The sequence below is a fragment of the Lissotriton helveticus genome, chromosome 7 (genome assembly GCF_964261635.1).
Source record: "Lissotriton helveticus chromosome 7, aLisHel1.1, whole genome shotgun sequence".
Taxonomy (NCBI): Eukaryota; Metazoa; Chordata; class Amphibia; order Caudata; family Salamandridae; genus Lissotriton; species Lissotriton helveticus.
The window spans coordinates 641809909-641826250 of NC_136068.1; the positions used below are offsets into that span (position 1 = coordinate 641809909).

General features: G+C 45.9%; 1 protein-coding gene across 3 annotated transcripts in view; it reads left to right on the plus strand.

The window, feature by feature from the left end:
* The first annotated feature begins 3725 nt into the window (after positions 1-3725).
* LOC144768886 (dynein regulatory complex protein 11-like) overlaps positions 3726-16342 on the plus strand; it is a 743718-nt gene continuing 731101 nt past the window's right edge. For all 3 annotated transcript variants that reach the window (XM_078652900.1, XM_078652898.1, XM_078652899.1), the window contains exon 1: positions 3726-3875. In XM_078652900.1, coding sequence (XP_078509026.1) covers positions 3865-3875 — 11 coding nt within the window. In that variant the 5' untranslated portion in view covers positions 3726-3864. The remainder of the gene's footprint in view (positions 3876-16342) is intronic.

The following is a 16342-nucleotide window of genomic DNA, read 5'->3' on the forward strand; positions in this document are numbered from 1 at the left end:
GAAACAGTAAAAACGTATGTATGAAATTCATGTTTTAGAATAGACAGCATTACAGACCTTTTTATTGAATAAATTTGCACACCCCTAGTATGGGATCATAGGAGTGGTGAATATAGGGCTGGTCCCTATATGGTCCTGATGAAAAGCCTTGGGGAGCTTGAAACATGTCGACCGAACACTGATTTGATCCTCATTACAGGTTAAATTGCAGTGTCAACCCCATTTTAATATACCAACCTAGGAGCATAATAAATTTGTTGAGGCCCACTAGCACGGTATTTTTAATCACTCACACCCACTCCACCACAATCTCACTTACACCACACATAGTCTTTCACAGCCAAGTGCTCCTACTTAATTCGCAAGTCGCAGCACGCCCCTTTTCGTAGAGAACTGGGATGGTCCCAATGATGAAGCATGTCACCGTGGGGAAACCCCGGTGAGTGAGGGGACACTAGAAAGAAATTTTTCTTTCTCATTGGTCTATTCTGACAAAATCTGATCAGTGACCAACACACAAGCTAGGTCTCTGAATCCAGTACATTGGGTTCCTACTGTTATGTTACTTTGTTAGGAGGCCGACCTAGCCTTTGGTTTCCTCCTTCTCCCTCCCCCTTTTTTGTGATTTTGACATTTATAGTGCTACACTGAGAGGTGACTTACTGAGAGAGAAATGCATTAAGATCCTCTGGTCAAGGTCTGTGAAGGGCGGGTTTTGTCTTCTAGTTATGGAAGGGGATGTCCTGGTCTCCCGCTCACAGCTCTTACTTCGGGCCTCCCCCCTGGCACTTGTCCAAACAATGCAGGTGATGTCACAGGGACATTTTAAGCTAGAGTAATATTGTGTAAATTGGAATTATTTGGCTGTATTACAGGTTATATTTTTTTGTCTGATTTTCGTGTTACATTGGCAAGCAGCACACACACTCAAGGACACAAATTCTTGCATAATTGATATCCTCAATGTGTGCCACAGCCCTTATTGGAAATACATTAACCAGGCTATGACTTTTGTAAATAAGGGAACAACCCTCGGCAGGTCAGCAGAGATAAACAAGCATTTGCAATGCAATAAGTGTCACAATACTAAAAGTTTGAGCTATTGACGTTCCAATTAATGCAACGTAATAAGCTCAAACTTTAAGTAATGCGAGACTATTGCATTGCAAATGCTTGTTTAATATTATAGGCAAGCCATAGCTGTTGCTTATTTATCTTATGCAACTAACAACCATTGAAAAAGCCAATAGTCCTGACTTCTTGTAGCTATGATGTTACTCATCTGGATGCAATGACAGAAACAACAAAATACAAGTCGGGCGGTATAGGCACACTATGCTAAGCACAGATTTGTGTGTTTTAAGCCATACCCCTGTTTCCATAGGCACACACGCCCCTTTGAGAGACCCCCCAGTTTTTTCATCCTACTTAAAGCCCTGGTCATAGTAAAAGAGTCGTAGTAAAGGTAACATACCGGTACTTGCTTGTGCGATTGGGCTCTCAGTGTAAATCATCTGCTCAGTTACTTATAACCAGGTCCTGCGGTACATCCCTGAGTGCGTGGTTGTGCGGCGAGTAAGTATAAATAATTCAGTATGTAGCAGGTGTGCCATACTTTGATAGACACAAAGTAATCCAGCTTCTCTCTGTGGGCCCGTGTAAATAATGGAGCTGGGCGAGCCTCTCAGATTAGCACAGTGTATTTCTGCTCACCACAAAGCTTCTGGAATGCACCAGACCAGGAGGAGTGGGAGGACGAAGACGGGGGTCTCTTTAGAAATGCAACAGCAGCAACCGGTTAAGTTGTGTCCCTTTGTTCCAGTTAGGAACAGTGCTATTAGTTAGATAGGAAGTGTTAAAACTAGAGACTGTGGCCTATATTCTAGTGCAGTGTAGGCAGACCGTTTTCAACTGGGGCCTGCCGTTTGCCCCTTCAGAGGAGAGTCCCACAAAAGAGGGATGGATGAAATGGGAAGACTGCTCCCTCAGTATCAGAAAGCACTAACCTTGTATTCTGGATTCAACAGGAGTGATGTTTACTTCTCCCCTTCGCCGTAACTACTACCAACCAAACAAACTTACAATATGTTAGGAGCAGATTCTGGGAAAGTGGAATGGCATAAGAGAGGGACTAAAGAGATACTGTAGCTTAGTGCTCTGACTTTCCAGTTGTGTGTAGCAAGGACTCCAACTGGTCATAGTGATTGTATAAAATGGATGAGACTTAAGGCATGATTTATGAGGAATTGGTGTAGGGCAGCGCTGCAAGTCTTCTTGCTGCGCTAACGTAGGCATCCTTGCACCATGGTGCAATGGTGCCTTTTTTGCAGGTAGGATTGTTTTTGTGCAGGAAGGGGCACCTTCCTGCACAAAAACAATCCTGAGAGGCATTTTCCTCTTTGTATGTGTGCTATTTTACAGCACACATGGAATGAGGAAAGAATGAGGAGAAATAAAAATATTTCTCCTCGTTACTCCTGCTATTGGGGACCATAAAGTGTTGGTGCTACCCCAGGTTTACATTATTAAGTAAATCTGGGGCAGAATCAAAATCTATGGATGCTGCATAGGAAAACTCACTGTAACGTCCATGGAACGCCTCCTTGAAGCAGAGTAAGGCAAGGCAGTGACTTGCGCTGCTTTGTCTTGCTCATTTTCTATGAGGCTATGCAGAGTGACTTTACGTCGCCTCTAAGATATGACTGAGAGGCTTACACTGCCGGAGCAGCAAAAAAAAGTGACGCTACAGCATCGTAATGAGGTTCTTAGTGTCCACATTTATAGGCAGCTATATGCCTTCAGATAATCTGTGAGGTGTTTTCCTCATTTTTTGTGTGCTGCAGGAGGCATAACATGTGGAAAGAGGAAAAAACAAGGAGACATGTAAACATGTCTCCTTGTTATGCCTGCTTTGAGAAGGAATTAGTTTTGGCGCTGCCCGAGATTTACGTTATTTTGTCAATTCTGGGGCATTGTCAAAAACCATGGATCATAGGAACACCCACAGCACCACCCATGAAACACCCCTTCCAAGCAGAGTAAGGCATTCATTGCCTTACTTCATACTTACAAGGCCATGAAAAGCCACGCAGGGTGGCTTTGCTTGGTCTTGTAAATATCGTTCAGCACACTCCACCTTCAGCGCGTCACAAAAGTGCCGCCCAGTGGCGTAAAAGTGCTGCAGGAGCATTTTAAATATGCCCCCTGATTTCCAGCTCCAAAGTCGATAGCTCTGGCCGTTACCCACATGCATCCTCTTCCCTATTCTTCAACAAATCGTGCTGTTTTGAGTGCACTTTTTCCGAGCCCTCCACCGCACATAATGTCAATTTTCATCATTGTGTGGTACAAATTTGCTTCTCTAAAATTACTCCACTTCATAATGCAGAAGCCTGAGTTAAATTACTTTTAAGCTTTTTCAAACACATAAATCATTTAATTTGCACGAATCTCGCTGTACTATACTGCCCTCAAATTGAACTTCGAGAAAGCAGTAGCCATCTCTTTAGTTTGTCCTTCCTCGGGCTTTGAAAGCGCCGAGCATCCACCCATTACAGCCCACACTCTGAACATCCAGGAAAGTGATATGGGAAATCCGAGATTCTGACGACAGAGCTTCTTGTGACGTAAGGTCAGCTAGTCAGAGGAGGGGCGTCTGGGAGCTCATAGTCAACCAATGAGCTGACGGGACAAGTTGTTCCGGTAACAATGGTTTTACGGACCGGAACGTGTAACCATGGAAACTGTAAACAAGTGGGCATGTGCGAAAGAGCCCGGAGACCCTGAGGAAGGCGGGCCTGGAAAGGGAAGCAGATGAGACAGCGCCTCGAAGTTCACTCGGCGGAGATCAGATAGCAGCCTGCCATGTCTCATAGGTGCGTGCTATATAACACAGAGACTGTGACTGACCGGAGTGACCCCACTCATGATGCGCCCCACTCCGGAACTGATCCCAAACCTAGAAGTCTCCGCCTGACTATCCCAGCATTCAAAGGGCGCAGAGCTAAAAAGCCGCAAGTGCGTAAACACGTCACACATGGCACAGGGCCACTTGCCAAGTGCTTTATTGACTGCCAGGGAACTCCTTTGTGGCAGAGTTGCCCTGATACATAGGGTGGTGTTCAAAGGGAGAGGAGGTGGGGGTGGGGAAGGGAACAGTGCAAGTTTGAAAGCTTCAGGGAATGGGTCCCTCCCATTACACTTCAAAAATGCACTGCCTGCCTTGCTGGGCACGGGTCGTGCTCCATGAATTCACATGGCTGTGATATCATGTTATGTTTACCGACAGAACTGGCATCTCGTTGCTTCCCGAGACTTGTAAGTTAGCCTTAAACATAGTGCACACATGTACACAAATTGCAGCAGGTTAAAAGCCATGCATAACTGGTGGTGATACTCATGAGCTGGGGATTCTTGGAACTATGTTTAATAGTCAAGAATCCCTAAATTCTAGGTAGAGGTGCTACATTTGTTGATTACACGATTTATGCTAGTACAGTGGTTCTCAGCTGATAACGTCTTCGAGGCTCATGAATAAGCCCCCCATCCTTTTCCCCTATGTTGGTGCACAATTGCTGCCATGTGCCAACGCAGGCACCCTTGTGCCATGGTGCAAGGGTGACTGTGTTGCGGAGTTGATTGATGTTGTGGCTCCATCTCTTCTCGAGGCTGTTTTCAGGTGGGGCTTGACTAGTGGAGGGCGGGAGTGAACCAGTTGGCCTTCTTGGAGCGTTGTTTGCCTGGTCTTTTCTTGAGGGGTGCCAGGGTGTCGGCGCAGTTGGAGATGCATCGGTGGAGGTTGCACACTGCGGTCTTGGCGTCTGTAAGAGTTGGCGGAGTGGTGGTGCTGAGAGAGTTGACGAGAAGTTCTTCAGTGGCCTTGGTCCAGTTGCGATGGGGGCAATTATGGCGATGGGGTATGGTGGGCATGGTAGAGTCCTGCGGTGTGGCTGTAGTCGAAGTTCCCGCTTGTGCAGAAGACGGGCTTGTGCTAGTGTCAGGCTATGTATTGTATTGTATTGTAATTGCATTTATATAGCACTTTCTACCCCTGACGAGGCGTCAAAGTACTTTTTCGGCGAGTAGCACTCTACTCCGGGTCCCATAGAGGATTAGTGTTGAATTAGTATAGTGAAACATGCAATTACATTTTAAGTGGTGGATAGGTTAGTCAGTTATTTGGATTTGGAATGATAGAAGAAGGATAGAGGAGGACAATGGTTTGTATTTATATAGCGCTTGTTGATGCAAGCGATTCAGGAAGCCTATAAAGGATTAGTGGTGAATTAATATGGTGAAATATGAAGTAATTTCAGTGGTGAATTTTAGTCCGTCACTTAGATTAAGAAGAATAGCAGAGGGATTAAAGGGGAGGAAAGATTTGCATTCATATAGTACTTGTTACCCCTGATGGGTGTTGAAGCGCTTTTCTGGTTAGTAGCACGCCACTCCGGATCCCATAAAGGATTAGTGTTGAAAATTAGTTTAGTATAAATACGAAGTAATTTGAGTAGTGGATATGTTATTTACTTATTTGGGCAGTATATTAGTATAGTTGAATATGGAATTTGAGAAGTGAACATGTTAGTCTGTTAATTTTGATTGAAAAGGATAGTGGAGGGATAAAAGAGTAAAGTTTTTTTTGTTTAGGTCTTCGCAGTAGGAGGAGGCTTTTGAATGAGTAAAAATGAGTTTTGAAGGGGAGGAGTCAGAGGGAAGAGTTTAGAAAGGTTTGTTTTATGGGATCGGCATAGTAAAAAGAGGTGTCAGATGATGCAAGGAGGTGTAGAGTAGGAGAGAGTCTAGAAAGGGTTATTTTGGTGAGTAAAAAGGAGTGGTATGGGGTTTGGGATAAATGAGAGAGTGGATGTAGAGGATGTATTGATAGATGTATAGGATGAGAGATAGGGTAGTGCATTGGAAGGAGTAGGAGAAAGAAGTTTGAGATGAGTCAGAAGGTTGGACTAGAAGATATATTGAGCGAAGTATAGGCTAAAAAATAGGGAAGTGCATTGGAAATGCTAAATTAGAAGAAAGTGATAAATATATAGATCCATAAGTACATTGAAAGTATATAGATACATAAAGGAGGTAAGTATATGTAGATTAAAGATATTGATAGAGGCACAGGATGAGAAATAGGGTAGTGCATTGGATATGCTTTTTCAGGAGAAAAGTAACAGACACACAAATCCAAGTACATGGAAGGTACATAGATGCACAATGGAAGTATGTACATGTAGACCAAAGATGATTTTTGTTTATTTATTATTATTTTTTCTCTTAACCCCTTCGGGGCTGATGACGAGCTCAGCTCGTCATGAGCGTAACCTGCCGTGCGCTCATGACGAGCTGAGCTCATCATGTAACGTGGTAATTTCAAAATTGCCGCGTACAGCGGGAAAAGCCGCCGCATTGATGCGGTTAACAACATACTATTATTTTACATGTTTATACAAAGTAATACACAAAGATAGGAAATAGTAGGGGCACCCCCTGAGGAAAATAATTAGAAGGTCAGGGAAAGAGGGTGGAAAAGAGAAAATACAAATTAATGCGAATATGTCCCTCTAAACCAAACCTATGTTTCTTTATTACTGGCATAAGATAAGCTCATATAAAGGGCATAAGTGAACATTAAACCATTGCTCTGCCACAAGGAAAGATTGTTTGAAAAAATTCTCTTTTATTTTTTTGTTTTATCTTTTCAACTAAAAAGCATTGCTTTATAAATTACAATCTGTTTACAACAAAGTACATTATTTTTTTTGTGTGTAGAATAGATTACATTTTTACATTTGATATGTGCTACTATCTACATTAACATTCTATACATAAGAAAAGTGTGAATAGGAATCAGTGAGTCCTACCTAGCACAGAACATTTTTCACCAAGAAATCAAATTGTACTACACCTACTCTTCACAATACAAATTCAAAAATCAATATTTACAGTCCCCCACACTCATACAACACCTCTACACTCTATACTTACATATCACATACAATGCATATATACACATTTCATACCCCACCAGCAACCCACATACACAGATGACTCCCTAGGGGTGATAAGCTCAACCCTCTAATGCTGTGTTGTGGGTGGGGTATCCCATAATCTCCGGTCAACGCGCGTTTCGATGGTGATTATTCTTTTCTCATACCATCTTCTTCAGGACCTGCTACTTCTATGATTTGTAACTGGTTGAAGTGATGCAAATATTGGGGGGGGGGGGTTGGACAGAAATACACAAAGATAGGTACATATCTATAGTGAAAACAAATGCTTATATACAGAGGGATATGCTGTAAATATCTGTTTGCGTATGGTGCTTATGTGGGGAAGAGCCAAATCTTGAGTAGTAGTTTTCTGAAGATAAGGTGTTTCTCGGTGGACCTTATGTTGGGGGGTAAAGAGTTCCATAGTTTGGCTGCTTGAACAGAGAAGGATGTGCCACCCATGTTTTTTTTCTTGTATGGTGGGATTTTGAGGCGAGATGCTCCTTTAGAGCGGAGGTTCCTTTGTTGAATGTGTTTGCTGATTTTATTCCTGATGAAGAGTGGTCCTATTCCATGTATTGCTTTGTGGGTGATACAAGCAGCTTGAGCGTGGATCTTCTGGCAACCGGTAACCAATGCAGGGCTTTCAAGGCAGGGGAGATGTGGTCTCGCGATTGAATATGCAAGAGTAGTCTGGCAGCCGAGTTCTGAATCCATTGTAGTGTTTTCATGGTCGTTAAAGGTGATCCGTGGTAGAGGCTATTGGCGTAATCGAGTTTGGACAGAACAAGGGAGATGGTAGCTTGGACCTTGTGTGGAAATCCCAAGTGGTGGGTAGTGTTCTGGTCACTGCGGTTGTCCAGGTGGAACTCAAGGAGGTCTCCAAGTATAATGCAGTCGGTGGATGGGAGAGCCTGGGGTGCAATGAGGTCTACAGTGGCATCGGTAAATGTGGGTTCAATGGCCCGGGGGGCCTGTAGATGAGGGTGCAGCAGAGGGTGGGGTTGTGGTCACCGTCGGGTCATTAGAGTGCATGGTCGGTCAGAGTGTGCTTTTTCAAACTATGGCAATGCCTCCTCCTGGCGGCTCGGGGTGGTCAGTGCATGGAATTTGTAGCCGTTGTGGATGGTCCGGAGCAGAGGTTGGTCCAGGTTTCTGTGAAGAAGGCGATGTCTGAAGAGATTGCATTGAGGAGGTCCCAGATTTTTGTGGAGAGGCCGCACGTTGTGGAAGATGCAGCTGAGCTGGTTGGCTGTGCTGTTGGTCGGCTGGGCAAATGCAAAAACAACAGTTGATGGACAGAATGGAGAACAATGTCATACATTCACCCCAATACAGAGATCTGGGCCTAAACCCATCGTTTTTTTGCACTCCACACCACCCCAGTTCAGACATGGCCATATGCAAATCAGCCTTGACCCTGTGCCTCATGGGAACAGCCCGAACTGCAAAAACATGTCTTTCCTGGACCGGAATCAAGCATCCTAGGACCGGTTTCTGGCTATCAGCCGTCTTCAGCTAGGATAGCTTAACTCCAGTGGTGTGGAGAGCATGGGACTCACGTCTGAGCATACCCATCCCACTCGGGGTGACAAATGCAAAAACAACAGTTGATGGACAGAATGCAGAACAATGTCATACATTCACCCCAGTACAGAGATCTGGTCGGCTGGGCGGCAGGAGGTGCTGGTGTGCTGATGTGGCAGGAGGTGCATTTGCAGTTTCAACAGGCATAGAGTGCAAGAGAATTCTACAGTGTTGCTACACGGCAGGCTGTGTGGCGTCCAGGGTTGATGGCGAGGAGGGTGCTGGCGGCTTAGCTGTGGAGTGTCCGAGAGGATGGGTCCTTGGTGCTGTGCGCGGTCCAGAGGTGGACAGAGCAAACAGGCTTGCCTTTGCGCACCAGTGGAACGCCCGCTGTGCATGGCCGCACAGCGGCCGCTGTTATGTAGTGCTGCGGGGGGATTACTGGCCAGCTGGGAGGTGGGAAACGTGGGAAAGGACTCTGGAAGGGGCAGGGACGCGGTTGGGGGGGTTGTAAATATCTTTTTGAAAAATTCTTACCCCGAGGCCGGGTCCTGCGTCTTCTGCGCTCCTGCTCTCCTGAGTCTGCTTCCAGGAACAGGAAGCAAGCAGCCAGGCTCCCTCCCTTAAGCCAATCAAAATGCTGCAATGCGGCGCTGTGATTGTTCTTGAGCGCCATGACAGGGCATTCAGCCAGGGTCTGGAGGGGTGGGCATGTTCTCCATGTAGGCTGTAATGCAGCCTGCATTGCGAACAGGGATGTGCGCATGACAGCATTGGGCAACCTGAGATGGCCGACCAAACAGTCATTGCACACTTGAGTGGGCATACCACTCCGCCCCTGCCCTGCTCCGTGAGTAGAGCAGTCCCACCCACCCTTCCGCCCGCAAAGGAAACTTAGCATGAGTACATCAGAAAGTTATCATCATGTTATGTATGTTTCCTCTACTTGCACTGCTTGAAAGCAGTGAGGCGACACTCTTCTGCCATAGCGGATGAGCCACCATTGGGGGTCCGTTACCCACAGGTGCGAGGCCTGGGCGACTAGACCCCCTGGCCTCCTCCGCCAAGCATACCACCTTCTCCTCACCTGGACATTGACACAGTGGTGCAATCCACTGCACTCTCTCCAAATCTGTGACTCAGCCAGACAGGATTTCACAGCTTGGGTACAGCAGTCGCCTCCTCGTCCGCTGGAGAACCTCCTGATGCAGGTGATGCAGCAGAGCCCCCTAAGGCATGAAGTTGCAGCGCTCCCGCCACACAAGTTTGGTGCAGCTCAGGGACCTCACCCTCCACAGCGTCCGGCCAAATCAACATACACTAGCCTGTGATGTAGACTGGCGTGACCCACCATTGGTATTCTCCTCCGTGCACCCAAATGTAGTGGTGGCACGTGGTATGCGATGAAGACCTTCTTACTTAGGTGTGCAGGAGCGCCTCTACCATTTACAGCTCCAAGGGGCACCAGGCGGTCTTCTCACACAGTTCAGCAACGTGTCTCCAAGCAACCTGGAAGACTTGACCACCAGGTATGGGCGATCTCTGACACCTCAATGTCTACCGCCACAGCCCAGCAACTCCACAGCACCCCTGCATCCCATTCTGGATCCCAGACGGAGGCCCAGCGAAGTCTCCAGGCCCCGGAACTGTCCACTTTTCCAAGGTTTTGGATTCCATGGTGCTGCAAGGAGTGCGCAATGATAAGTGATGCATCACTGATTTTGCCCAGCGATGCGCCTCTTTTCATGATTGTAGCCATAGGTTTCCTTTTCCCCAGGGTCTTTGGCTGGTCATCCTGGCTGTTGGGGGTCTAGGGGGAGTTGTTGATCTGTGCTGCACTTGGCCCTGGCTGCTTCATACTGCATTCCATTGGTTTTGTTTCCTATTTTTCATTGGAGGTGGACTTATAGGCTATTTTTTGCCTCTAGAGGCAAAAAAAGTAATGTTGAGCTGATTAACATGAGTTTTGTTGCCGCTAATGGGCCTTTCAGCAGTTTTTGACCTCTAACGTCAGGATTTGTATCGCCTTCACGCTAGTGTCAGAGGCAGTTTTCTCTGCGGCTACCTGAACTATCGCCATGTAGCAACATATTGTAAATACATCGCTAACAGGGCAATAGTTTTTGGTGATAGGCCGCGTTAAGAAAACAGCTGCTAACTAATATTAGCGTTAGTTTGCAGTAGTTCTTGTACATATACACCTTGGTTTAGAAGGCCTAACCTGGTCCCTGTATGTGACCTGCACTCCATCCCGGTTGGCCTGAACTTTGACTTTAGCCGAGTCCGGCGCGACCAGATAACCAGTTGGCAATTTGTGCTTTTAAGCATGTATTTCTTGTGCTGTGTTTTCACTTTATAATTGTTGGTGTGCTACATAAAGACTTAACACATTTCCTCTAAGTTAAGCCTGACTCCTTTTTGTGCCAAGTTACTAGAGGGTTAAGCACAGGCTAATTTAGTGGTGGTTCACCCTGAATGGGATTCTAGCTGTTGCTTGAACAGGGTTTACACCCCACTCAACCAACACCCCAATTTCTCACATTTGTGATCAGTGGTGGCGTTCAGTACTCGTGTTTGTGTAGTGTCATTGTGTAACACAAAGATCCCACCTTTCTACAATGGAGATAGAGCTGCTCAGTGTTGACAGCCTCAGCAGGGCTGAGCCACGGAGGCTCTCCAAGAAAATGAGGCTAAATGCAGGCAAGAGGACCACAAAACAACTAGGCTTTCAGAAAGCCCTCCACGTCTATGGGAAGCGCAAAAGGGTGCAGTCCAACCCAGAGGAGCCAGAGGATGATAATCCTGAGGAGGTAGAAGGAGACTTTGCTGAGGAGGAGGGCCCAGCCATGGGTCCTGAGCCACAGGAGGAGCACTACTCATCCCAGGAGAGGAGTCACATAGGGGGGCAGGAGCAGTTTGTCTACCAGGGGGTCTGTACCTAGAGGAGCTGGAGGACAGGAAGGCGGAGAGGGAGCTCAAACTGCAGTTTGCCAAGATGAAACTTGAAGTGCTGAGGCAGAGAGAGCCATAGAGGAGAATAGGACTGAGAGGGCCTTGGCTAAAAAAATACTTTTTTTGCTGGAGCACGAGTAAAGCATGAGGGAGCCGGAGCACAACCCCAGGCAAACCTCAGGGTCCAGCAGCAATGATAGCTGCATACCTTCAGTGTCCCCTGGAGGGATAGGTGAGGGTCCGCATACCACAAGATCTGGTGACCTGTTATGTGGGGGGTGATTATATAGACGAGGGGTCATATGCCTATGAGGTGGCCCTGAGAGGTATTCAGCGGCTAGTTTATGGAAACCCATGTCCACAGTGGGAAGAGATACACTTCTTACCCTTGGGGTGGGTGACTAGATAAAGTACATCCCTATGAAAGCTATACTTGTCTCCAAATTTGGGTTGAGCCGTGAGCAGTACCATCATAGCATCAGGGACAGCCACAAACTCCCAAACCAGTTTTGGGTGGTTATCTTGGACTATTCCAGCAAGGAAGTGGATGGCTGGGTGAGGGGCCACAAAGTTGATAATTCTGTTGGGCTGTACAACTTGATCTTGAGGGAGAACATGCTCAATACTTGTTTTACAGAGCAGCTCCAGCACCGTATGGATAGTAAGCTCTCTCACTCGAGGGAACTTGCTAGGGAGGCTGGGTCAGTGTCAGAATGTTCAAGAAGATATCTGGGGGAAAACCCAAGAGTGGTCAGGGTTCCTACCAGAAGAAAGAAGGGGGAGATACAAATAGGAAGGAGTTCTTTCAAGGCCCCCAAATAGTTTGCATTGGAAAGAGACCCATCCCAAATTCGACCAGAAGCAAATTGGGTTTGTGGATGAGAACTCTGTTAAATGTGTCCATAAGTGCTATGAGTGTTACCAGTTTGGGTATACCAAGGGAAATGCCTTGTGCACCAAGAGGGCACTGCCCTCCATTGGTGGGCGTACCCCTGATTGGCCAGGGTAGCGCTTGGAAAAGAGATGGCTTCCAGTTAGTGTGGGGGATACAGCTGATACTACCCCAGCATCCCGGGGTAACAGATAGATACAGGCCCAAAGCCCACATGCCTTCTAATACTTCCAAGTATAAGCAGTAGGTCACCATCAATAGGCAGAGGGTGGAGCGACTGCGAGATGCAGGACCCAGCATGAATACTGTCAGGTGTCATCTGGGTCCTCAGAGCAGGTGATATCCAATAAATTCCTTCAGGTTGTAGTAGCAGACAACTTTGAGAACCACTACCCTATGGTTCTGGTTCATTTTGAATGGGGTGGGGGATCTCAAGTTCTCTTACGGTAGCCTGACCTGGAGCACACTGTTCGGAAGGAGGGGGTGCTCTAGTCACACCTGGAAATGTTGGGGTTACCTGAGTGGGTCTGCATGACCACACGGTCCATTGCTGCCCAGAAGGGGAACTAAGGAAGCCAGAAACCTTGAAGAATTCCTCATGTAGCTGCCAAGAAAGGGAAGGGCGTGGGAAAGTGGCACCTGAAATTCCTGAGCTCCAGGTAGATGGGGTGCCAGAGGAGGCAGGGATTAATACTTTTGCTTGAGCAAGGTTTACATCCCACGCAACCAATACCCACTTTTTAACAGCGACATTCTCACTCTTGTTGTGCATCTGGGTTCAGGCTGGGTATCAGCAGTAGTACCACCAATCTTGAGCAGGATAGGCAACAAGTCTTCATGGATGTTCTTTGTGATTACTATGGTCAGGCTTTTTAGCACACATAGGAGGTTACCTCCTTCTGTGAGTCACTTCAGACTTCCTCCTTCAGTTTTAGAGTCCACACCCACTTCTAAGGGGTAACCATAGAGTATCGGCTTGGTCTGATTTTAATCTCCCTGTTATGTGTAGAGCATTGCCAAAAGATGAAATGTTACTTAGGCTCACCAGACCAGTTTATAGAATTTGTGATATTTGATGCCTCGCAAACAAACAACTCTGGTTTTATAAAAAACCTGAAAATGTAATTGGAATCAAACTTTAAAAAGTGCATATTCCTAGGTGTACAATAGTCCTGTGGAAACTAGGCATACCGTAATCTGTGCAGTGTCTCAGAATCCATGGCAATGACCAGTATCCCATAAAACCGCTAGGAAAGTACAGTCAACACAAATCGACTTCAGCCAATCCTTGTCTTAATCTGTGGAAGCAGTTCACTTTCCTGAGATGCACAAAGAATTTGGGGATTGGCAAGGCACAACTCTGCCCTTGTGCTCTGATTTTGTTCAAGTATTGTTGCTTGCAGGTCAAAGTTCGTCCCACTCATATCTGTTCACATCAGGTGGGAAATTTAAAGTGCCCCAAGGAAAGTACTTGGCACTCTTACACTTTTTCTTTTGTTATTGTGATATGATATTTTAACTGGCATTGAAGCATAATAACATGGAAATCTAACTTTGTGTGCACTTTCAATGCCCCTTTTAATGATTCCAGGCTGAGGGGGCTCCTCGTGCAGAGCAAGAGGAGGATGTTTGGAGTAACTAAGGCTACTAATGTGGCAGTATCCTATTGAATGGTGTGACTTCAAAACTGAAAATAGGGGCAATTATACTGCTCTCCTTAGGTACTTTGCACTCTTGCGCTTTTTAAGTTTAGCTTGACCACACAGTTGTCACTAGAATGTACGAGATCAGCAGAAAAGAAGCTTTAAGAAGCATTTCTGAGAGAGGGTCTTTGGCTATGCCCACTTTTTGATACTCTTGGGAATAGCATTTGGTTGGACAGAAGCTGTGTGCGTCCACTGAGATTTATGCGTCTATTGCACGTTTTGTCGGGTTGAAAAACATATGCTTAGTATTGCAGTACTGCATTGTCTGTGGAAAGAATTAAATGATAAATGTTATAGGGCCGGTCTGTTCACTATGACAGTTTACGACAAAAACATTGACATTTATTGAAAAAACTTATGTTACAACCAGTAGGCTTTTACAGGTGCATTGTTGTGAAACCAAGTTACAGACTTTAGAAATGTATTTTGTTATATGGAATCTCGCATTGTAGGAGAGGCAAAGGTTTTGGTGTTGGTTACCCTCTCTGACAAACCTGTGGGAGAGAACATTTGTAACCTGACGATCATTGATAGACCCTGCTAAGAGGAGATATATAAGTTTTCCAACTGTAATTGTATTAATATCTGTAATTTTGTGACCATTTTCTGAATGGTTGCAAGCATATGTGCAACACAGTGTACCCCAGTAGGTCATGGTGATAAGCTAATGATTAAGTCAATAAGCCATATCGGTTTGTAGGGAATAGTTATCTCTAAGGCAGTATACCCGACCCATTTATTGTGAATAGCAATGACTAATTCCTATAGGCCTATAAATGTGGTTTTGCATGATGCTGTGTTAAAGCCTCTTTGTGGGTGAGGTAGAAGAGGTGTGGCGCCGCGGCCAGGTTGACTGACGCTGGAATCTGGGGCTCACGGTTCGATCCCCGGCACCAGCGGCAGGTCAGTCCAGCACCATTTGACTCTGAGCAACAGCTTGCTTAATCTTCCCGACGGCCCCCAGTGCCGGATTGCCTTCGGGTAACTTTTCGCGCTTTACAAATACTGGATTTATTTAATTTGTTACATGGAATCTCTGTGATTCCCATAGTATGCAAAGCCTTTGGTGTTGGTTATCTCCTCAAAAAAACTTTGGGGCTTAAAGATTTACCACATGATGATCATTATTAACCCTTCTTAGGTGGAGCTGTATATTGTTTTGTTAACTTTAGTTTTGTACATATTTGTAATTTTATGACTATATGCCTGATGGATGCTTGTGGCAAAGTTTGCACTCAATATAGGAGACCGGAGTTGGTAATGGTGACAAGCCAATGGTAACAGCCTGAATAGTTCATTGTGTAAAACATATGGCAAGGACAGTAGGACTGACTTACTAATCATGAAAAGCATTTATTAAAAGCGATAGGCTTTTAAGGGTGCATTGTTTTTACACTGTGTTAAATCCTGTGAATAGGTATTTTGTTACATGTGATCTCACAGATTATTATAGTAGACAAGGGTTTTGGTGCTGGTTACCCCTTTTAACATACCCTGTGAGTATAAGAGTTGCACTGTTGTAATACTTGGAAGCCCCTCTGTGGAGGAATGGCATAGAGGTTTGCCACCTGTAATTTTGTACATATTAATAATTTGATGACTCTATATTTGATGACTGCCTTCTAGGAAAGCTTATGGGCCAGGGCCAGGCATGGGTTGGTTATGGTTGCACATCAGTGATGAAGGCTACAAGTCATTGGTTAATTGGAAACTGTTATGTCGGGCACTGTTGTTCTCATCAGTTTATTATCAAAAATGACAACAAATGTCTTATGCCTGACTGTTTATTATGAGAAGCATAGGTTAACCCGTTCCATGCTTTTGACGGAACCACTCCGTCACGAGCCTCGGGCACGCTGTGCTAGTGACAGAGTGGTTCTGTCACGCCGCGGCCGCCCCGCCCATGCTGAATCAATTCCGCGCCTGCGCGGCTGAATTGATGAGCGGGCGGGGCCGTGACGGAAGCACTCTGTCACTAGCACAGCGCGCCCGTGGCTCGTGACGGAGTGGTTCAGTCACGAGCATGGCGGCACCGTGCTCCCTCCCAGCGCCGCGGCGGAATTACCGCCACGGCCAAGGGGTTAAAGTTGATAGCCCTTTAAGTGTGGATTGTTATTACACTGTGTTAAAGCCTGTAGGCAGGTGTTTTGTTACTTGGTAGCTCACAGATTACGTTCATAGGCAATGATTTTGGTGTTAATTATCCTCGATGCTCCTGATAAGCTGTGGTGCTCGACAGACTATTATATTCCTGCTCCTCTGATCCT